The 24,997-nt window shown below is 38.2% G+C and overlaps 1 protein-coding gene across 1 annotated transcript in view; it reads left to right on the forward strand.

Moving 5' to 3' along the window:
* PKP2 (plakophilin 2) overlaps positions 1-24,997 on the forward strand; it is a 79,510-nt gene that overhangs the window by 51,321 nt on the left and 3,192 nt on the right. The window contains exons 6-10 of the mRNA XM_077774526.1: positions 10,403-10,520; positions 11,378-11,542; positions 12,452-12,625; positions 20,596-20,749; positions 24,188-24,377. Coding sequence (XP_077630652.1) covers positions 10,403-10,520; positions 11,378-11,542; positions 12,452-12,625; positions 20,596-20,749; positions 24,188-24,377 — 801 coding nt within the window. The remainder of the gene's footprint in view (positions 1-10,402; positions 10,521-11,377; positions 11,543-12,451; positions 12,626-20,595; positions 20,750-24,187; positions 24,378-24,997) is intronic.

Below are 24,997 nucleotides of genomic sequence, written 5' to 3' on the forward strand. Positions count from 1 at the left end.
GCAAGTTTCAATTTTTCTCTTAAACAATATTACGCTAGCCTAATGAGTAGTAAAATCTGAGTTAGGCGAGGAGACATAAAATTGTACCCTCTACCTTGGGCTAGAGCCAGCAAAAGCAATTGTCAGCATCTCTTAGTAACTCCACAGTCAGTGGCCGTGTGTTGGTAACTTGAAATCAGCCACAGCAGGAGTATTTACACCACAGAAATTGGCAAATGCTACAAGTCTGAGTTCTCCCCACTCCCTTGCCCCTAGGAAGCTGAATGTCGAATAAACATTTACCAGCACGTGACTGGATCTGAATTTCTGTTAATTACCATCAAAATGTGGATAATTAGGGTATAAGCATATTTTTTTCTATACATATCCCTTTTCAAAGAAGAAAACAATTCCTTTGTTTTCTTGGAAGGTATTCCAAAGCTTCAGCATTTTTTTTTGAATGGAGAAAACATGCTAAAATGCCCCATTCTTTTTTTCAAATTACTTTTATTAGGGCGAGATGTGTAACAGTTAAAATATCCGACAATTTATTGAAATCAGTAGGATTCTCTGCCAGATAGTTCAGATTCTGAAAGACTTATGTGACAATCAGAATTGTAAATTACCAAAAAGCATTAGCTGCCTTCTTTGACTTAACACCCCTCCTACAGGCACACTCTTTGTGATGAGCCCCTGCTTTCCTATTTAGTATGGGTAACTTCTTAGGAATTGATGTGACATGGCTGTCAAATCTGTATGTTCCACCTCCTTGATTGGCACACTTTTGGAAAATCTTTGGATGTGACAAATAAAACCAATGGTTATTATCAGGGGAGGTTTGAAATTTCTTCCAAAGATTTATCACTGTTTCTCCATTCCTCCATATTGTTCTCCTGGCTTCTTTCTTCCCCTCCTTCCTTCTTTCCTTTCTTTCCTCAGTCTTTGTTCTCTTAAAGGAGAAGGGGTGGAAATAACTTAGAGGTCAGAAATTAGAATGCTTCCAGACTTCATGTTGAATTTATCATGGACAGATGTAAGACCATATGGAAAGGCAGAAGCTGTCAGAGTAGAGAATGGGGGGAAATGCTTATTCCGAGAGCAATGAGATTCAAACTTCTGGAAGACACTTGGGGTCAAATACAAACATCTCCTGGCAACCTCTGATAGCAGTCTCCTTCTTCAGTCTTGAAGAAATTAAGTGGACAATGACTCTCCCACAAGTACAGAACCAGTTATCAGAAATTTGAGAAAGGAAACTAGTCCAGCTTTCTTGGCATTTTACCACTTGATCTGTCTTACCTCTTCCTCTTAACCATCACTGTATTTATTCCTTGAACGCCTGCTATATTCAGAGCACTGTTTAAATTTCTGAAATTTCAAAGGGAAATGAGATCTATCTTTGCCCTGGAGGAACTGCAGTTTTAGTAGGAGAGACAGGCACCCGAAGAGAGAAGTCATAGACCATTTGGTAAGAAGTGTAAAAGGTATGAAAGACTGTTCTGGAGGCATTGAGTTACCTAACTGATGTTGCCTAATGGTTGGGAAAAGTTAACTGGAGAGTTACTTTTAAGGAGCTTTTAAAGGATGAGTAGGTGTTTGAATGTCCCTCGCTGTCTTCAGCTCCTCATTCTGTTACTGGTTCATCTCTGTCATTTTTCAATATGGTCATATTGAGAAAGGCTTATAAAATTGGCACCTTAATCTTATCTCCATAATTGAAGGCCACCTAGAATTTTGCCATTTTGTTTAGGATGATTTTTCTTATTTTATTTCGTGCCAGTTAAAGAACAAAAGCAATTGATACGAGGGGCGCCCGGGTGGCTTAGTCGGTTAAGCGTCCGACTTTTGCCCAGGTCATGATCTCGCGGTTCGTGGGTTCGAGCCCCGTGTCGGGCTCTGTGCTGACTGCCAGCTCAGAGCCTCGAGCCTGTTTCAGAGTCTGTCACTCCCTCTCTCTCTGACCCTCCCCTGCTCATGCTGTCTCTCTCTCTGTCCTAGAAATAAATAAAACATTAAAAAAAAAAAAAGCAATTGATACTACGTTTACCTTGCAAGTTACTTAAACTTCATTTTCTCCACATATCATGCAAATGTGTTTTGATGAATGAATAATATAATTATGTAGACTAAAATTTATAATTGTCTTAAAAAAGAAATTTTCATTGTCACTTATCACTGTAAATCTAACTGGGGTGGATTTGATGGTCAGAGAAAGCAAACTACCTTAAAAAGGAAAACTGTAACTATCAGTCTTGTGTCCTAATTAGCTGCACAGTTGAGAGTAATGTCATGGGGTGTGGGTACTAACTGTCAGCAGCTACTCTGGAGAAAGAATATCTCTATGTAAAAATATAATATATTCAAATACATCTATCTTGTTCAGTATAAAAAAAATATCGTGTAACTGAATTTCATTTTGTACATATCCGAATATCAAACTTCAGAACGTCTTTGAATCTGCATTTCCTTAATTATATGTTTTCATTCTATTTCCTTGTGCTCCTTCATCCCTTTGGATGAAAAGGGATGACAGAAAAGGATTTATTTGGTCTAGCTGTATGCATAATGCCAGATGATTACTTAAATAATTAAGAAGATATTTAAATTAGGATCTAATTTCCATGATTATCAAATAAGTTTTTTTATGTGTGTGAGACTATAGATCCAAAGCAAGCCAGAACTACATTTTAAAACTGTAGTTTAAATGGAGTTCTTTATTTATGGAAAATAATTTAATATAAAACTAGAAGATAGTGTAAACAGTACCAAAACCTGATAGAAGTATCCACGTAATTCGACCTACAAAGTGGTTTTTCCAGAAATATAAAGACAATTGAATCATCAGCATCAAACACGGTTATTTGATTACTTATTTAAACTCTTTACATTCAGTGTGTAAACATAAGCAATATTGAAGTCTGTTGGTGGAGAGGAAAACTTTTTCTGTACCCTTCAAGATTCTTCTGACTGGTCTAATAATCAAATTGACTTGAGACAGATTAGCAAGAGAAAGTCAAACAAAAGATTAATAAAATGTATATCTTCTGTATACATGGGAGAAACTCAGGAAAACTGAGGAAAGGCCATGACCTTAAATGTCATCTTCAGCCAGAGACAAAGAAGATGTTGGGGGAGGGCGTCAGGGGAGGTTACCAGGCAAAGCACAGTAAACAATAATAAGTCTGTTCTGCAGTTTTAAGTCCATGCTTTCTCCATTGATAATTTTTTAGAGATTTAGAGTATTCCCCCTCATGGTGGTATAGCTAGGAGACACCTTCACAAATGGAGATTTCCTTTACAAATGTAAATGTCTCTTTCAAAAAGGTAACTTCCACTTGGCTTGCAGAGCTACTCCTGTTTTTGCTGCTTCTTAAAAATAACCAGCTTAAAACAGTAGGTCAGAGAGACATTTCTTGAGGTGGCAATATTTACTCCCATACACCATATATAATGGAATTGGCATTATTTCTAGCAATGTCATACTATCAGTTGTAATTGCATTGTAAATGTTATGTATTTTAGATTTTGTGGGGGTCAAGGATAGGCTACCCTAAGATGCGCCACTTTGACATGAAGATTATTTTGAGCTGAAAGCAATGAAGACCCTGTGGGCTCTTGAGAAACTTTTGCCCCTTTGTTAACTACTTAGAATACTCAAATTAGGGGTCTTTCCAAAATAAGGGTTCTAACAGAGATACATTTTATCTGAGTGACCCATCTGTATGGCAGGATAAACACCAAATTATCAAACATCTGCTCTTCATTTCGCTCTGTGAATTACATTCCTTTCCTCTAAAGTCTCAGATCTCTACCCTCTTCTCCTTAGTTCACAATGACACGTATGCCTCACTTTGCCTGTCTTTGGAATTTCCATGACTGTGTGGCTTCTCTCTACATACACCATTTGATTTTCTCCTCTAAATCTGTGTCATGTCAATTTGATTTTTAGTCCAGCTGGAAGAACCTCAAAGGGGACAGGAATTTTTGCTCCCCAATAATATACAAACAAATGTGTAGCTTAATGGAGTAAATTATTTTGTAAATTTTTCCACATAAATTTAAAAGGTATAAGTTGTATTTAAATAGATATGTAAGAGATGCCTGGGTGGCTCAGTCAGTTGAGCATCCGACTCTTGATTTTGGCTCAGGTTGTGATCTCACCATTCATGGGTTCAAGGTCAGGCTGGGTGCTGACAGCGTGAAGCCTGCTTGGAATTCTCTCCCTCTCCCTCTCTACCCCTCCTCTGCTCATACTCTCTGTCTCAAAAATAAACTTTTAAAAAATAAATGGGTATATACAATTTGGATTTTAAAAAACGATTGTTTTATAAGCTAAATCTTGGAGATTTTAGATCATTGGTTTGAAATCTCTCAACAATAGGGGCGCCTGGGTGGCTTAGACGGTTAAGCGTCCAACTTTCGCTTAGGTCATGATCTCACGGTTCGTGGGTTCAAGCCCCGCGTCGGGCTCTNTGCTCTCACCCCTCTCTGATCTCCCTAAACCTAGTGTTCTTAAGAGTATATGTCGCATTAGAATTGTCAGACAGCACAACTACAATCCTTGCAAAGGACTCAGTTCTTCAGACTAAATTTTCCACTATCCTATCCATGCCCGTAGCAGATAGGCCCAGATTAAAAATTGTACTTCTCAGTAATTATATGATATTTCTCTTTGTCAGAGAAACTCTCATCATAGTCAGAACTACTATTAAAAAGTTTGTAATTCATCATTATAAACAAAAATGAGTGTGTTGCTGTATTTGGATAAGGCAGCTGATAACTTGGTTGCTATCCTGTGGTTAAAATCTATGCCTGTTTTGGAGATACAGACTGTCTGAGCATCATATGATTTTACTCTAGGTCTTAAGCACCTTTATCAATCCTAGTGTGGTATCCCAGATGTCTCCTCTAGGTGTCCAGAGTGTCTACTCAAATTCCAGTGGCTTTTGGGCATATTTTAAAAATTAGTTTGCTGTTGATAATTGATTTGAAATGTAATTTGGCATTCTATCTTGAACAGCTAGCTAAATCCAAAAGAAATAACTGTTAACCTGCCAACCAGATTCTTACTGTCTGCATTGGCTGTTTAGAATATTTTTGGATGACCTGGAAAATACAGGAAAGCAAAACTAAAGGATTTTTAAGGACAGATTTTGCTCCTCCTCTACCTTCTGGTTTCTTGATGTGTAATAGATGCTGACATATCTTTGTTTGGTTACCTTCCTCGTCCTGGAAGGAACAAGATGAGTAGGTGGGAGAGCTTTGTTCTACTTCCCAATGATGCTTCTGTTTGCAGACCAAACAGTTGACTTTGGCTGATGTTTGCAGATACCTTCAGGAACTGATGTTGCCTTCAGGGTAACAGACCAGCCCTTCTCTTGGCAAAGAGTTTTTGTCCCTCTGCCAGTTCAAATGAGGCTCCCCTTTTGTTCTGTACAATAACAGGCTGCCTCTGCCACTCTCTCTGGTTTAATCGCAGACAAGGCTCAACTGTTTGATATACATCAGCTGAGAGATAAACAAAAGCCCAGACCTAAATCTCAAATAACAAGAGGAAGAAGGACGCCTCCTTATCCACCCATCTCTTATCAAGTGCCTTTTGGGTCTTAGAATGGACTCTGACTAAGCACTTAGTGGACTGGGGCCTTACTGCACAGTTTATGATACATAACATTAGAAATCCCACAATTCTTGGTGAATGTGAACCAACACCATTAAACCATTGAGGTGATCACTATTTCAGTATGCTGGTTAGACCTTGAAGACTGGTCCCATAGGCAGTAGGTCTTGCATGTGATACACATGTAAACTGTGTGTTCATTGAAAACCTCACCTATAATCAGTAGACACTGCCCCATTAATAAAAGAGGGTGTTGGTGCCTGGGTGGCTCCATCAGTTAAGTGTCCAACTTTGGCTCAGGTCATGATCTCATGGTTCGTGAGGTGGAGCCTGCTGCAGATTCTGTGTCTCCTTCTTTCTCTGCCCCTCCACCCCGCCCGCTCTCTCTCTCTTTCAAAAGTAAATAAACATTTTTAAAATACTTTAAAAAAAAATCTCTGCCTCTTAGAAATTACTTGTTATGAAGAATCTTGAAAAGATTCACTTTGGGGCACCTGAGTGGCTCAGACAGTTAAGAGGCTGACTTGGGCTCAGGCCATGATCTCTTGGTTTGTGAGTTTAAGCCCAGCCCCACATCATGTTCTGCACTGCAGAGCCTACTTGGGATTTTCTTTCTCTCCTTCTGTCTCTACCCCTCCCCGACTTTTGTGCACACATGCACAGATGCGCACGCGCACACTCTCTCTCTTTCTCTCTGTCTCAAATAAGTAAATAAGTAAACAAAGAAAAAAGAAAAGATTGACTTTAACCATATTATTGTCTGCCATTCTCTTATCTGGTAAGTAATTATAGTCTTTTATTTTTTTTTAATTTCTATAATTTTAATTTCAGTATAGTTAACATACAATGTTCATTTCCCCTAGCTAGTTGACCATACACCCAGAGAGCTTTGAACATTCTGTGCTGTAACAAACTTTGTTTCAGTGCTGGCAAAGTAGCTGTAACAGCATGCCTGCCCCCACCCACACACAGATAACTTTCTGGAAGGGTCAGTAAAAATCCTATTAGAAGCAGATAATTCTGATTTTAAACAGGAGTCACACAGGTCAGGATTCCAAATGAGATTTTACCATGCCATGATTTGGGGGAATTTTGTGAAAATTACAGATCATAATATTTATATAATACCTACTGTATCTGTCACACACATTAAATTGCAGTTATTTTTATCATTTGACATTGTCCATTCTTTGGTTCATATGAATTGAAGGTTTAGTCACCCCATCATTAATCTTAACAAAGACATACCATTCTTCTTTTAATTCTGGCAAGGTCCTGAGTGTTTGGTTTTCTTTTCTCCCTTTCATTATGACACTCAGGAATGTGGGAGATAAGTGGTCCCAGAGAGAGTCATGAATCACTGATTCGTTTTTAGATAAAACACCTGAATCCTCCTAAATATGTAAGGTTTTGTTCAGAGAAGTACAGAAGTTCAGATTCTGTTTTTTCCCCACCCATTACAAGTCACATTACCAGAAAAATTCTTCTTAATATCCAGCACAAGCAACCAATCAAATGGGTATCCATCCATTTTGGCTCAGTGAAGGTGAAGAGCTCCAAAACAGTCCTGCCTTGGTGCGACGACTTTATATTCCCTACCTCTCCTGTCTCCGGAGGCCTGGGCCACCAGCCTCAAACACCCAGCCCAAGGACCTGGTTTTTAAATTTCAGTGTACCGACAACATGCGATTTCAGCTTCCTAGACGTTGCCCATATACTTAGACTTTGGCTAGATTATACCAGAGAAAGTAAACCCATCATTTAATCGAGTTAACACCATAGTCACTAAATGAAACATTTCTCATATATTCATAGGTAACTCTGATAATCAATTTTTAATGAGTAGTGTGTTTGCTCGTTCTCTTTTACTTTTCAATAGGATTTTTGTTTTGATAAACTGATAGTTGATATTGTTCCGTGTATAACTTTGGGATTTTTTTCATGTTAAGCTTCCATTGGGCCACATGTAAGGAACAGTGATAAGTAAATATTTCTTAGGATTCAGGAGACACATTGTAAAAGCTTCCATTCTGCCTAAGATTACCATGGTGTAATTCTTGAATTCCCACAAACTTAAATACTAGGTGTTGAAAAACATATTTTAGTACTTATGATAGATCTATCATTTTAATAATTACTACTTATTTTCAGAGTGGTGCAATAACAAATTCCCTTCTGACTAGTGACTTCTATTCATGGATATAGTGCTATAAAATAATCCACCCTTATCGTTCACACTCCTGGGTTGTTAAGTAAGGTAGCAACTATTTTTGATACGCAGGAGCAAATAGCTGAAGCAGTGAGGTTCCGTGTACTTTCTGTCAACAAAGGTATCAACTGCCAGAAAACCCTGATAAGTCCCCTTTCAAGCAAGCAGAGTCTGGATAATACCAAACTACAAGACAACAGTTTGTGTGTGTGTGTGTGTGTGTGTGTGTGTGTGTGTGTGTGAGAACTGGCAGTCCTGCCAAACTGAATCACTTTTCTCACCCAAAATAAACGCCCTGAAGTTTAACAAAGTTAAGTCATCCATCTGCAAGATGTGTAGTGGCTTTAGCTAGTGAGAAACCTTTTGATTTGTCAAAGCAGTTTTAAACTCCAGCTATTTCTCCAAGCCAGAGGTTGGAAAGGTCAAAGGGAAGCTTTCAAACATGTGATAGCATTGTCTCGCAGTTGGGGGACATAGGGTATTTGCTAACCAAATTGCGGTGAATGAATGTTAGATGAGGTGTGCTCTGTTCCGGAGCCGCCCCAGGGAGGAGAATAAGGAACAGCTCTCCTATCCTGACTTTACCACTACTGTGCTGTCATCAAGCAACTTAAACTCAGTGGACCTCAGTTTCTCCAGGTATAAAATAAGATGACTGAAAAGATGCTTTTTCAGTTTCTGTCAAGCTTCTTCAAAGAATAGATACAGGATCTTGGTTCAAATAATCATTTCTTGGTGAAAAAACTACAGTAAAAATTGTTTGACTTAACTTTATGAACCCATGAATTTTCTTTTATTCAATGGATAAAGTGTCAGTTTTTCAGATGCAGTAAAGATTAAGGACATGAATCTTTAATTAGAATAGTCAAATGAAAACCAAAGTCACAGAAGGGATTTTGTTAAAATTAAAAATTCATTGTATCAATCCAGCAACCATTAAATTGTTAGCATATCCTTAGTTTTATATGTATTAGTCTCTCTCCTCAACTGTTAGGTTGAATCATGAAATTGCATTTTTGCAGGTTAAAAACAGTCTTGCATCATTGATTTTGTCCTCTAGATTTGATCTTCACAAGAGCAGGATACAAGGCTGTGTGTGCCGTTTTCTTGTTCCCATTAGTTCTTGATACAATGCTGGGCACATTTGTTCTTTGACAGTATGTATTGAAAGCAGTTTGGGGAAAGAAAGGCTTTTGAAATCACTTGGTGCAATATTTTATTTTAAGTTTATTTATTTTGAGAAACACAGAGATGCATGAGTGGGGGAGGGGCAGAGAGAGGGGTAGACCGAGAGAATCCCAAGCTGGCTTCCTCACTTCCAGCGCAGAACCTGATGCAGGACTCAAGCCCACAAAATCTTGAGATTATAACCTGAGCCAAAACCAAGAGCCAGATGCTCAACTAACTGAGACCCCTGGGCACCCCACAACCTATTATTTTAAAAGTGAAGAATACCCCAAAAGTTCTCAGAATTGGTTTTTTTTTTTTTTTTTGATGTTCAGAATGACAGACATTATAAATAAAAAGTTTTGAATATCCTTTGAATGTTCTACCTACCAGTAAAAAGAATGGGCCTGGTAAATTTTACAGGACTAGTTCTTAGCAATTAAAGTTAGCCAAAGGGAATAATTAAGGGTGATTGTCAAAATTCAAAGAACGTGAAGATGCTGCTTTTGTGCCATTTTTGTTGACACAGGTGTTACATTGGGGGGAATTCAATTTTTTTAATAATTAGTCCTAAGAAGAAAACCTTAACCCAAAGGAATATAGTAAAAATAATACTAGAATATGAACGTGATCTGAATTTGAAATATGATCCCCAAATAAATTACTTTGCTGTATTTGATACATTTCAGTTCTCTATAAGGAAGCAACCTCCACTGGTAGATATAGTTACTGTTTATAGAAAGATGTCATGGCCTAGCAAAATTAGAAATAGACGAAGTGCAAAAGTATTTATAGGTCATGCTTTTGACTTAGGTCTTACTGTGGAACTTCGCACTTTTGTCACATCTGTCTGCCATTTTAGCTATTGAATCATCATCACCTTTAAGAACATCTGGGTTGATATTTGTCAATAATTATTTATACTGAAACCTACAAAACCCTAAAATAATATAGTCCAACATCATGTCTTTACAAATGAGGAATTTGAGGCCTAGAGAATTTAAGTAACTTTAAGTTACTTAGAATTAAGACACAGAACAGGTTGGGACTTGGACATCTTCTATACTATATCTAATGTGCCACTTGTTTTTTTACTTGCAAAATGTTTGTCTCATATCTACCCTCTCAAAAATGGATTGAAGATGAAGTAAATGATGCTATGACCTTGGCGCTTAGAGTGAAGTAGACAGAAAGCTTTTATTGACGTGACGACATGTTATATGAAGATAGTTAAAAGTTGTGTCCGTATTTGACAACCATTGGGAAATTGATAATTAATTGACCCCAGAAAGTATCTGCCATGTTTTTACAAATATTTCAGTTTTCTAAACACTTGGAAGAAGCATGAGTCAAATAAAGCTTTGAAACAAAGTCCTGTTAGATATGCAGATTAAGTCTTAAGGTGTTTTGTTTGTTTTTCCTGGTAGAAACATGAGTTCAGCAGGCCCCGATGGGAGGAAAGTGATGAGAAGGTGTGATGGACTGATCGACTCGTTGGTTCATTATGTCAGAGGAACTATTGCAGATTACCAGCCAGATGACAAGGTGATTCACGCATTAAATATCTTGCATTTGATTGACATACTTTGTCTTACTAAGATTCTTCAGAGTATTCTGGAAGTAGCTATTTGGCATTAACTCATTAACTAGAGATATCCCATCCATGCTTAGAAATATTAAAAAATCTGCCTACCCCCATTTTTCCATCTGCTTTCCAGACCCAAATTTACAACTAGCCATTTAACAACTCTATGTAAATCTTTGAATGGAGACCTAGTACTACATGTGCAGTAATGAACTTAAATTCATATCTTCTTACTCCCAAACTTGCTCCTTCTCTGAATAACTCCCCTTAGTAATTACTACCACCCACCAAATGAAGGCAGAAATCTGAGTACTCTCCACTGCCTTCCGTCCCTCACATCCCACATCCGGAATCCACCAGGCAGCAAACCAGGTGCGCCCCACCTCAGACACGCCCTCTGTCTGTCCGCTCCTCCCTCATACAGCTGCTGCCCTGGTTTGCGCGTCTTTCATACTGATCACTGCATTACCCTTCTAACTGGTCCTACAAACAATAGCTTCTGTTTTCCAGTTCCATGTAGCTACTAAATTATGTATCTTAAAATATAGAATCGTTCTGAACACACTCTTAAAAGTGAACTGGAAAGGCTTTTTCAGGGTTGTAAGAAATTCAGCCTCTACTTCTTAGTATTGTGGTCATGACCATTCGTGATCTAGTCATACTCATTCCACTTCCCCCAAGGAACCCAATAGGCCAAGCACACCCTACAGCTTCTAGTAAACTCTGTGAGATCTAAAGCCTCACAAGTCCTGTGATGGCATACCTGCAAAAGGACATCTACATGTGTATGGTCAATATGCACGTCCTCTTTTCTCAGGCCACGGAGAACTGTGTGTGCATTCTTCATAACCTCTCCTACCAGCTGGAGACAGAGCTCCCAGACAGATACTCCCAGAGTATCTATATTCAAAACCGGACTATTCAGGCTGACGACAACAAAAGTATTGGGTGTTTTGGCAGTCGAAGCAGAAAAATAAAAGAGGTATGTTGGGAGGACTTTGAAAGCAAAAGTGGGCCTGTGTGTATTTCTGAGTACTTAGTATATCTCAGGCACGATTCTAAGTTGTTGTAATCCTTACATTGGCCTTACAAGGTATGCACTGTTGATACGCGCATTTACTGATGAAGAAACAGAAGTACAGAAAGGTTCATGAATTTTCCCAGAAATTTTCAGGAAATTAGTAGAGGGGATGGAATTCCATCCTGGGCAGTCCGGCTCCAGATTTGCATTGTTCGCCACGACATCATACTGCTGTAGGCTTTACAAATTAGGAAATCAGCTTAATACAGCATAGCCAGTCATGTAGAAATTACTTAACATTAAAAGCAACCCTGATGTTTGGCATTTGGATATCCTAAAAGTACACCCACGTGAAGGAATACTGTCCATTCTGGCATTTCGTGAAAACTGGAAGAATGTAACCCCTCCTGTTCTTCAGACTATCATGGTGCATATTTGTGAACTTGGAGAGCAACTGGTAAATTTAGAATCCTGATGTTATATCCCAGACAGCTACACAAGACTGAGGGGAGAGGACTGTTTTTCTTATCTCCAGAGTGGTTGTGACTAATTTAGCTTTTGGCTTAACAGCAGCCTGAAAACTATTCTAGAACAGCCTATGCTTAATTCTCATGGGTTCTCTTTCACTATGAAATGTAAAGTTGGGAAGTTTATGGGATGTTGTTATGGAAAAACAGTCATTGTGAGCTCAAAGTTAACTGATTGGAAATCATACGTATATGGCTTTTCATTTCCATATCAGGTGCTTGTTATTATGCCGAGTATTAGTCTCTCTAGATTAGATGGTATTTCTGGTCTCTTGGTTTGGGTGTGGAATTACAGAAATGACTGGAAGGCATTAATTCTGGATTTCAATATGTATGTGGTTAGCAATATCAGGACATGCCAATGCCGGAAGAAAAAAGCAACCCAAAGGGTGTGGAGTGGCTGTGGCATTCCATTGTGATAAGGATGTATCTGTCCTTGATCGCCAAGAGTGTCCGAAACTACACTCAGGAAGCATCCTTGGGAGCTCTGCAGAATCTCACAGCAGGAAGTGGACCAGTGAGTATCACCCCTGGTTTTCTGCTTTTTGAAAACAATGACATTGTTGGGCCTCCTGGGTAGTTCAGTTGGTTAAGTGTCTTCTCTTGGTTTCAGCTCAAGTCATGATCTCAGAGTTCGTGAGTACGAGTCTCATGTAGTGCTTTGTGCTGACAGTGCAGAGTCTGCTTGGGATTCTCTCTCTCCTCTCTCTACCCCTCCCCTGCTCTCTCTGTCTCTCAAAATAAATAAATAAACTTAAAAAAAAAAAATGATGTTGTAGGGCATGCCGCCATCAGGTTCAGAGATGAGATAGTGAAGTAAGAGCAAAAGTTTTCTCTCTCCGGTCAAGACAGTTTTCAGTAATTGCCAGCAGGAGTTCTAGCTTTCTAGGACTTTCAGCCTCCATTTCTGCAGAGCCAAGTCAGGCTGTGGGTGAAAGACTCCTAGATATTTATATTAGAGCTCTTTCAGTTACAAGTCTCAGAATCCTACCTAAACTGGCCTGGACAAAGAAGAAGAATTTCTTGGCTCATTTAACTGAAAAGTCCAAGGTGGGCCTTTCTTCTGTCATGGTGGGTATGGTGCCCCAGCAGTTATAGTTAATAACTTTATCTCTGGGTTCTCTTTTCCCTTTGGTTTTATGCTCAAAGGCTCTCCTCATATGGCAGCAAAGGTCACCGTTGATTTCAGACTTACATTTTGTCCAGCCCAGTGTCCCCACAGGAAAGAAACTACTGTTTTCTCAATAACTCCATTTGGAACTCAAGACATGAGTCACTTGCCCATTTCTGAAGCAGTACCTGTGGCTAGGAGCCTGTGATGTTCTCACTGGCCAGGACTGGGTAGTGTGCCCACATGTGAATTTTGGGGATGAGTTAGAGCAGGCAGAGGTCACTGCCGCTTGTATCACATGGACTGCAAGGCTGAAGGGGTGGCTCATCACCAAGAGGAAGAATGAGTCCTGGGTAAGCAAAAATACCAGATATCTACCTTGTATGGAGTTGAAAAGGACATCTGTGCTTTTGTGTCCCAGAAACTCAACTTCATAATAAGGAGCTGCTTCTCTTCCTGATGCACTTACTTTAATACCAGCCAAGTCAAAATAGATAAAACAGTGATAGGTTGCTTCCTTCCCTATATATTTTACATCTTACTTCATAGTTAAGGATTCTATAAATATTATTTATTTGAACTAAGCTTATATTCCTTGCCTTGATCATGAAATTATTAGAATAACCCCCCACAATAGTTCATTATATGTCCAATTTCCAGTTATCCATCCCCAAAGAAAGGAGTACTCTTGTGGATAACAAAATATCCTTTATTCTTTACTTGAGAAAACATGTTTATTCTTTAATGTGTTTACAGAGAAGTTTGCTCTGTTTTGAACCAAAATTGTGAAATACTAAAACCAATATTTCTCTTAGCACAACGAGGGGCACCTGGGTAGCTCATTTGGTCATGCATGACTCTTGATTTCAGCTGAGGTTATGATCTCACAGTTGTGAGATCAAGCTCTGCATCAGATTCTTTTCTGGGTGTGGAGCTTGCTTAAAGTTCTCTCTGTCACTCTCAGTCTGCCCCTCCCCTGTGTGCACCTGGCTGTCTCAGTCAGTAAAGCATGTGACTCTTGATCTCGGGGCTGTGAGTTCAAGACCCAGGCTGATGTAGNCTTGAATCGCTCTGATTTTCTGTAAAATTTACTGTGCATGAAGAGATGGAAACAAGAAATTTCCAGGAATGACACAGTCATCTCATCTTACCTTCCCATTTTCCCATGCTGGGTTTCCCATTACCTATTTTTTTTTTCACTTTCCCAAACTACAGAAGCCCTCCTCTTAACTACAAGCAAACTTCAAAGAAAATGCCAGGAATTAACTTAATATACATGTATGTGTATGGATATCTGAGTTCACTGTGTTCTGAATATGGCTCATTATGGGCTATCCCTTTAAGCTTGGCTTTTAGCCTCTTCTATTCCAAGATCTCTTATGGAATCCAAATAGTCCAGAAATCATGTTTCTGATGATAGGTACTACATACAGAAATATTTGTGCTACCTAAGTTCTGAATATGTAGTTTATTACCTAGAGTTTAAGTTCCTCCATTCATTTATTAAACAAACATTTTTTTAAGTGCCTACTATATAGCAGGCACTAGCCTAGTGCTAAGTACATAGTGGTAAATAAGATAAAATCCCTGTGTTTGGTGATAATCTAACTGGGATAAGCAAACAAATAGGAATTTAAGGTACTCGGAGATTCTAAGTCCAAAAGGAATCCAAGCATTGCAGATATCCTTATAACTGTCCTAATTGTGTCAAGGCATTTAAAATCATACCTAATGGTAGCCCTGTCCAGTCCTCTGAAAAGGGGCTTACAACTGAACTGTTGTAACTGTTACAACTGAACTGAGTATGGTATTAATCCGTACTCAGAGTTGTTAGAGTGTAATTTGACTGGAGATTTATAGGAGAAAATCCTAAGCACCATGGGACAATGATGTGTTCTTTTAAATTAAAAGATGCTTTTTATTAAAATTTTAACTTGCATATATATATCTTTTCTAGTTATTACTTTTCCTAATTTTGTTACGCTTAAATAGGTATGATAAAAAAAAAATACTTGGTTTTATAATTTCCAGAAAGAATCATTGAATAGGAAAACATGAAAAGCAGGGCATTTAAAATAGTTTCAGAAAATAGCCAGTCTATTAAACTTGGGTTCATAACACAGAGCAGTTGATGGCCATGTGCAAAGAGCTTAAACTAAAACGGGTAATTTCCTAAAATATAGGTTATATATTTAAGTATAAAATTATGACAGTGGGGCTTCTGTCCGGGTGGTTCAGTCAGTTAAACATCCAACTCTTGATTTCAGCTCAGGTCATGATCTCACAGTTCATGGGATTGAGCCCCACATTGGCCTCTATGCTGACAGTGCAGAGCCTGCTTTGGATTCTCTCTCCTTCTCTCCGTGACCCTCCCCTGTACACACATATGTGTACATACTCTCTCTCAAAATAAATATTTTAAAATAATATAGGGATGCCTGTGTGGCTCAGTCAGTTAAGCATCTGACTTCAGCTCAGGTCATGATTTCACGGTTCGTGGGTTCGAGCCCTGCATTGGGCTCTGTGCTGACAGCTAGCTCAGAGCCTGGAGCCTGTTTCAGATTCTGCATCTCCCTCTCTCTCTGACCCTCCCCTGCTCATGCTGCCTCTCTCTCTCTCTCAGAAATAAATAAAACATTTAAAAAAATTTCTTTAATAATATAAAATTATGACAGTAATGTCCAGTCAGTAAAATTACATTAATAAAATTTATTGGTTCAGATATAATGGTTCAGTATAATGGTTACTCTAATAATAATTAAGGGAAAAGAAAGGATTAATCAAATATGCCCATTTAGCAAACTAAGTACAGTATAAATTAAAAATAGAGTATAAATTAAAAGATTAAGGTATAAACTTTCAATTATAAGATAAATACGTCCTGAGGATATAATGCACAGCATGGTGACTATAGTTAACAACACTGTATTGTATACACAAAAATTATTAGGAGAGTAGATCTTAAGAAGATTACCTCAAGACGAAAAAGAATTGTAATCATGTGTAGTGATGGATATTAACTTATTATGGTAATTAGTTTGCAGTATATACATACATCAGATCATTATGTTTTACACCTAAAACTAATACAATATATATGTCAATTATGTATCAGTAGAAATAAGTTAATTAAATGTCACATATTCAAAGTTAAAAACCATTGAAATAAGCACTTTTCCGATTTCTAAAACACTTTAAAAGTTTTTAATTTCATATCTGTTAGGAAAATACAAAACATATCCCCTACCCTCACACCTTACTAGAAAACAAATTCCTAACAGCAATGAGATTTAAATGTTAAAGACAAAACTATAAAGCTTGTGAAAAAATATCTTCATGACCTAGAATAGGGGAAGATTTTTAAAAGTGGATGCAAACATACTATTATAAAATATGTATTTTATAAATTGACTACATTAAAATTAATAACTTATGCTGCTATGCTATCAAAAGACATTGTTAAGACAGTAAAAAGGCAAACCACAAAGTAGAAAAAGATTTTTGCAACATGTGTAAGTAACAAAGTTTGGTATGTAGAAAATATAAAAAACTCATCAAATTAACAATCAAAAGGTAACCCAATAGGAAATGGGCAAGAGACTTGAACAGGTGCTTCACAAAATGGCCAATAAACATTTGAAAAGGTGCTTAAAATCTCATTAGTGATCAGGGCAATATAAACTAGAAGTGCTTTTTGCAGGTAGTTGACCAACTAACTAATAGTCATTCTCACATATCCCCTAGAGGTGAAATAGAAAAATCTCTTGGGTAAATCTGTCTGTTTACTTTCCTTTTTGAGCAAATTCTAAAGACCATCTCACTTCAGACTTTCTCATTTCCCTCCATGAATCAGAATTAATAAGACTAATATTTTAGCTATGCTTTCCCTTGATTGATTAAACATCATTTGAGAATCCAGACTTCATCTAGACTTGCATGCTTCCAATGATCACTTTTATATACTAACATCAAAGCTCTTTATTATATATAAGAATATATCATCAGGTGGTATAGTATGATATACGTACAAAGCAAGATTTTAATTTTTTTTAAGTATTTTTATTTCTAGGAGAGAGAGAGAGAGAGAGAGAGCGTGAGCAGGGGAGGGTCAGAGAGAGGGAGACACAGACTCTGAAATAGGCTCCAGGCTCTAAGCTGGCAGTCAGCACAGAGCCTGACGCGGGGCTCGAACCCATGAACCGCGAGATCATGACCTAAGCGAAAGTCGGACGCTTAACCAACTAAGCCACCAGGTGCCCCAAAAGCAAGATTTTAATTTTAAAAGCATCTTATGTCTTAAGAGAAAAAAAAAATTTTAGGAAATAAGTATCTTGTGACTTTTTAATCTTTCTCAATCTCCTGAGATGATAGTAAATCTTTAGGAAAACTTGTTAACATTCATAAAGTTCAGTTCAATAAACATTTACATAGGACCTCTCATGTTCTAGCACCGTACAAGGCATTGAGAGGGGATAAAAGAGATGGATAAGATCATCTCTTCCTTTAAAGGAGCTTCTAGCAGGAGAGATAGTGTAGTTTGTAACCTTGAGAATTAGGGAGTAATGATAAGGAAAGAGGAAAATTGATGCCAGGCCAGATGAAAGCAACTGAACACCATTCTGGAAACAATGGAGAGTCATTACAGAGTTTAAATCTGAGGCGTAACATAATCAGATTTTTAGAAGGGTTATTCTGGTATAAGGCTTTGAATTCCCAACTGGCCTTTAAAAAACAGCAAGTTGACTGGCAACATTTGTTAACTACTGGAGCCTGGAGACCATAAACTTGCAGAAGTACCAATCCACAGATGCACTGTTTACTCTAGCAGTATTTGGTGGCCAAGTATAAAATCAGTTTCACAATTATACTAGGTAGGTAGGAAATAAGCTGGAATGATAAGTGAGTTCAGAATATTGAAAGATAGTTTTTGATGTGTTGGTTCACGTACAACTAGTCTAAATAAGAAAGAAAGCTAAAGCAGAAGAGGATTGACAACTTGATGTGTGGAGAATAAAGGTTGAGATAAGGGCACTGGAGTTCTTGATGAGGCTGAAGAAGAAATACGGTAGGAGTGAGGGACAGAGAGCAAAGAGAACAGGTAGTTGTGTACAGAGTATAACATTTGAGTTTATGTTTTCAAAGGCAAGGTGCTTTGTGGTGAATACAGGTTCTGTATGACCATGGAAGTGAATGACTGATGTATGGATTAGATCAGGGTTAGTGACATTTAGGAAGTCTAGGAACTATGGCATAATTAATGAGGTCATCTACAGTGAATAGGGGGTAAACAAGGCTCTGAGCCAGGCTCTGAAGCCTCCAGTAGATGTTGGGAAAGGAACAGTGGGCCTTGAAATGACAAAGAAAACGCTATGGGAGTGATAGAGCTGGATGGCAGTGACTCAGAAGACTAGAGCTGCTGGAATGTGAGGGAAGACATTGAGACAGGCCATTGGAGAGAGAGGGGAATGCTAAGCTACCTCTGTGCCCAAGTCACAGGAGCGGTACAGAATAAATAGCCTCCTCTCTGGATGGCTACACAGGAAGGACTCTCCCCAGAGTGGAGCAAATGGAGTGCTCTGCAAGCTAGTGTCACAGACTTGTTTACAATAAAACATTCTAAAATAGTGATTATTAAACTTCTTTTGAGTCTTGGACACTTTGAGTACCTAATAAAATTTGAGAAATTTTATTATAAACACCAAAGTAAGTTTTGTTTTTTCTACCACTTTAAAAAAATTTTTTTTAATTTTTTTTTTAATGTTTTATTTATTTCTAGGAGAGAGAGAGACAGCATGAGCAGGGGAGGGTCAGAGAGAGAGGGAGTCACAGACTCTGAAACAGGCTCCAGGCTCTGAGCTGGCAGTCAGCATAGAGCCCGACGCGGGGCTTGAACCCACAAACCGCGAGATCGTGACCTAAGCGAAAGTCGGATGCTTAACTGACTAAGGAGCCCCTAAAAAAATTTTTAAGTAACCTCTATACCCAGCATGGGGCTCAAACTCACAATCCTGAGATCAAGAGCCACATGCTCCACCAACTGAGCCAGCCAGATGGCCCAAAATAAAAATAGTTTTAAGGACCTGCTGTCCCCTTCCTAAAACCTTTACTGGACCCTATCTTCAGAACCCCTGTTCTAAAAAGTAGACTGGAGAATATAAGAACAATTGGCAAGAGGGAGGGGAAAATAAGCAGTATTTAGATAAGATAAACAGAAGATAGATACCCTGAAGAATGGTCAAGAATTATAGGAATTTCTGGCAGGCAGCCTCAAGTTAGCTTCAGATAGAAATCTATGAAGTTATAGACACAAGCCAAGATCCCTGTATTAGAGGTTTGTGGATGCCAGGCAGGTTTTGGTCAGCATGCAGACCCCCTGAGAGGAGGTGGCTCTCCTAATTCCAAATAAGATTTGTCTCGAGTGGCCCTGGACTTAGACCAGCAACTTGCATACACAGCCTCTGATGGAAAGCATAGAATTAGATAGACTCTAAGTAGCCATACATTCTTTTCCCTAAAGGCTCAATATCTCTTTTGGAATAAGCTGGCTTTTTATATAATTGAACAAGTTTATTAAAATAAGTAAAATGCCAAAATGTGAGCAAGAAGAAATAGAAAATGTGACTAAGCCAACAACCAGCAAGTACATTGAATATTAATCAAAGGCATCGCCCTTTAAAATTTTTCTCAGCTCAGTTGTCTTCATGGGTAAATTCCACCAGACCCACCAAGTTGAGATTATACTTACATTACACAAATAGTTCAAGAAATTACAAAAATTGTTGGTACACCTGGGTGGCTCAGTCAGTTAAGTGTCCGATTTCAGCTCAGGTTATGATCTCACAGTTCATGGGTTCGAACCCCGCGTCGGGCTCTGTGCTGACAGCCAGCTCAGAGCCTGGAGCCTGTTTCAGATTCTGCGTCTCCCTCTCTCTCTGACCCTCCTCTGCTCATGCTCTCTCTCTCTCAGAAATAAATTAAAAAAAAATTTTTTTTTAAATAAGAAAATACAAAAATGGAAAACATTATGCAACTAATATCATGACACTAGTATTTCATTCTAAAACATCATCCTTATATCCTTTTCACAATGTTGAGCTGAAAATATGAATAAAGCAGAAAGAAAGGAGAAGACAGGCCCATTTTATTTATGACCAGGCAAAAACATAGTAGGTAACCAAATCCAATATTCTATTTAAAAATATCAGATAAGCTGTTTTTATCCAGTAAGAAAATTGAAAACATAATAAAAATTTAAAGGAAGTATCTTCAGGCTGGTTTTGTCAAAGCTTTAGTTTTCAACAGCCTCTAGTAATCTAGAGAAATTTCATATTAGCATGAAGTCAGATGCAGTGATATTGCTATGTCTCATGCAACAGATGCCAACGTCAGTAGCTCAGACCGTTGTCCAGAAGGAAAACGGCCTTCAGCACACCCGGAAGATGCTGCACATTGGTGATCCGAGTGTGAAAAAGACGGCAGTCTCCCTGCTGAGGAATTTGTCTCGGAATCTCTCTCTGCAGAATGAAATTGGTGAGTCAGCAAACCTGTCTTCATGTAGTGAATACATATCAAAAATACAAATGTAGGGGCATCTAGGTGGCTCGGTTGATTAAGCATCCACCTCTTGATTTTGGTCATGATCTCAGGGTTTGCAACATCAGGCTCCATATCAGGCTTTGCAGTGACAGCACAGAGCCTGCTTAGGATTCTCTCTCTTTCCCTCTCTCTTTGCCCTTCCCCTCTCTCTCAAAATAGGTAAATAAACTGTAAAAAAAAAAAGAAAGAAAACACAAATGCAATAAAACACTGACTGTATCACTGTTTTTTTTTTTTTTTTTTTTACAATGATGAAATGAAAATGTGACTAAGGAACAAAATGTGATAAAATAGGCCTGGCCTTTGCACCCAGGCATCAAGGATCATCTTTCTCCAGGGGTCTCAAATAGGATTTTTTTTAATACCCAGCATTTTTTGGTCTTGTTTTGATTACTACAGAAGGGAAACTTTAGACCTAATTATAATTAACAAGGGAAGTACCCATTTGATGTTTTTCTGCCTTCAGTTGTGTCATTGTGGATAGTCTTTTTAACCCATGCACCTGGCTTTCAGAATGCTCTCTGGGTGGCCTGCTTAAGCGCTGATCTTCTGAAACATTAAAGACAGTGGTGTTGGGGTGCCTGGGTGGCTCAGTTGGTTAAGCGCCTGACTTCGGCTCAGGTCATGATCTCACGGCTCGTGGGTTCGAGCCCCGCATCGGGCTCTGTACTGACAGGCAGCTCAGAGCATGGAGCCTATTTCAGATTCTGTATCTCCCTCTCTCTCTGACCCTCCGCACGCACACTGTCTGTCTCTGTCTCNGCTCTTAATTTTGGCTCAGGTCTTGATCCCAAGGTCATGAGATTGAGCCCTGCATTGGGCTTCCCTCTAAGCGTGGAGCCTGCTTGGGATTTTCGCTCTCTTACTGCCCCCCCCCACCCCTGGTCACTCTCTCTTTCTAAAAAAAAAAAAAAGAAGCTTTTTCCTTTTTGCACTACAAAAAAATGAATGAATGGACAGGTCACACTCAAAAAAAAAAAAGACAAAAAGGAGCCTACTGAATATACCAGATTCGGCATAGATGGTTTTGAAATGAGTACAAGGAAACATTTGCTCTATTTTTTGAGAGTCTGTATTATTGCCAAGGCAACAGCTATTTACACTATGGAATAATGTTTTCATTTGCTTTATACATAGAAATGCCTGATAAATACTTGTGAATCAAGTAAAAAACTGTATAATGAGACAATAGGAAAACAATGCCAAAATTAGTCATGCTTCCTAATGCTCCATAAATTAGTCGTTTCTGACAACTTGAAAACTAGTTTTTCACAAAATTCCACCAAATTTGTAAACAAATGCTCATTTGTTTTTAGTGGATTAGATTGATTTGGAATACACATACTCGCGTGTGTGCGCGCGCGCACGCACGCACACACACACACACAGATACGATACTATACTATACTATACAAGAAGTCTGTGATTATGTTTTAATAATGTCATTTCGAAAGCCAGCCAGCAACACAGTACTAGACAGGTGGTTCCATACAGTGGTTTCGTGCCAATTATAAATATAGAGAGAGCCTGGAAATTTTTCAGCGAATCTGAAAGAAACCTTGCTGTAGGCACTCTGAAAATTATGACCGCGCTCTCCTCATTGTCCTTTGTGTTCTTTTGTGTTGCACTTTAATCAGACATATCATCCTTTGACTTTTTTTTCTTTTCCTAAAGGAAATGTTGACTCCATCTTTAAAACAGTGCTGATGGAAATATTTGCACTCCACACATTACGCATGTGCCTTCAGGGCAGAAATGCTGTTGGTCTCAGGTCAGCCATCCTCTAACTACCGGGAAGATATAGTACAGCCCATACTTTATTTTTTTAAATAAATAAACATTGTATTTAATTCTTCAATTGAGCAGGAAATGGCCTTGGCAAAATCAAGGGTTTTTTTGTATTTTACTCTACTTAATGTTTGTCTGTTTTCTTTGTTTGCCTACTTTGAGTGATTTCTGGCCTTGATACGTTGCATCTTAAATTTTGTTGACAAGCTTGGGTAATTATAATAGTCACACTTTTTTCTGTTAATATTTAATGGCTTAGCAATGTGACTTCTCATTCCATATTTGTCACTTTTAACTAGAAGCTAGGTAAGTGGAAAATCATTCCTTTGGGTGGTTTTATTAAAGAATAACAACATCAGTTTTTTTTTAAAAAGAGGTGTTCATTTAAAAATTCAAGCAATTAATAAAAGCACAACAAATGACACAAAAATACTTCCTCCTACCACTTGGAAAATAACCATTGGTAGCCTTAGGTGAATATTATTCTTGACATCTCTCTATGCCCATATGCAGATAAAAGTTTTAGGCAAAGAGCTAAATAAATCATGTAATTAAAATTGGATCATACATCTAGTGGTTAACTAAAAATTATTAGAGTTCATTTTAACAAAACAAAAGGAAACTGAATGATATGGAATAACTCAGCTTCAAATGCATTTTTCATTACATTTCAGGCATGTTTTAGATATTGTGATAATGTGTGCTTGCGTTTGTCTCAGTCCTGATCTCTAACTCTTGGCCAAATCTAGAGGAATGTCTTAATTGCATGTCCAGCCATCTTAGTCTCCTCAGTCTCTAATAGTTCATCTTGTTGTGACATGCATGTCACATGTGTGCAACATATATTCAGTGGCCTGTAAAAAGATGAAAGAAAGAAAGAAAGAAAGAAAGAAAGAAAGAAAGAAAGAAAGAAAAAGAAAGAAAGAAAGAAAGAAAGAAAGAAAGAAAGAAAGAAAGAAAATTAGTTAGTTTTTAGGTCACCATCAATATTGTAGAAGAACAAGTACTATTCATATTTTAGTGTATTTCTTATGTTTCTTTTGCCTAATTTCTTTCCTATGTTTGTATTATTTATTCTTTAAGTATATTTGTCATAAGAATTATAACAAGTATTTTCTTGTTATACATGTTTCATAAATATTTTGGGCATGTATAATACTCTTTGCAGCTAGGTTTTAGATAATATTCCTATTATTGAGTTATGTAGGCTTTTTATCATTTTTCACTCATAGATAATACTATAATCTCTACATAAAGCTTTTTCTATTTTTAAAATGATATCTTTAGGATGAATCTCCAGAAGTGGAATTACTAAATCAAAAGATGTGAAAGTTTTTTAAATTCTTGATGTTTCTATTAAATGGTCATTGTCATTTCTACCCAAAAGATTTTCAATGTATGGAGCACAGAGTATCTTCTTTTTAAGAACCTTTCTTAAAATTTGAATATTGGAGAGATTACATCTTTCCATGTATTTCTTAACCAGTTGTGTTCCTTTTTAAAATATTCTTTACCCAAAATATATTGGGACGTTCAGATTAAGAGACCACCTTTTTAATCAAGTGTTCTTCTTTCATTTTGTAGCCAAAGAAACTCTGCCTGATTTGGTTTCCATAATTCCTGACACAGTCCCGAGTACTGACCTTCTCATTGAAACTACAGCCTCTGCCTGCTACACGTTGAACAATATAATCCAAAATAGTTACCAGAACGCACGGGACCTTCTAAACACTGGGGGCCTGCAGAAAATCATGACCATCAGCTCAGGCGATGTGTAAGTTCTGTAGTATCTCCCTGTTGGCTCTCTTCCCTTTCCTCACTACCACTCCCAACTCCCATCTGTAAATTAAGTTGTGAATGTCCAGTCAATTGAGTACCATGGGCAACATGGCCAAAAAAACAAGATTGTAAAGCTGGGCCAAATCATTTGGCTCAATCCTTAGTAATCAGGCAAGTGAAAGACTGAATTCTCCAAGCCCAGTAGTTGCCCATTCGCTTCTAAAGTATCCAGCTAGGAGCGCCTGGGTGGCTCATTTGGTTAATTTGGTTAAGTGTCCAACTTTCACCCAGCTTATGATCCCGCAGTTAGTGAGTTTGAGCCCCACGTCAGGCTCTGTGCTGATGGCTCAGAGCCTGCAGCTTGTCGCCATTCTGTGTCTCCCTCTTTCTCTGCCTCCCTCCCTCCCTCTCTCTCTCTCTCTCTCTCAAAAATAAAATTAAAAATTTTAAAAAAGGAGGCATCTGGGCGGTTCAGTCAGCTAACTAGGTCATGACCTCCTAGTTTATGCATTCAAGCCCCATGTCAGGCTCTGTGCTGACAGCTCAGAGGCTGGAGCCTGCTCTGGATTCATTTTCTCTCTCTCTCTCTCTCTCTCTCTCTCTCTCTCTCTCTCT

Source organism: Crocuta crocuta, unplaced genomic scaffold, assembly GCF_008692635.1.
Source record: "Crocuta crocuta isolate KB4526 unplaced genomic scaffold, BGI_CrCroc_1.0 scaffold176, whole genome shotgun sequence".
Classification (NCBI taxonomy): Eukaryota; Metazoa; Chordata; class Mammalia; order Carnivora; family Hyaenidae; genus Crocuta; species Crocuta crocuta.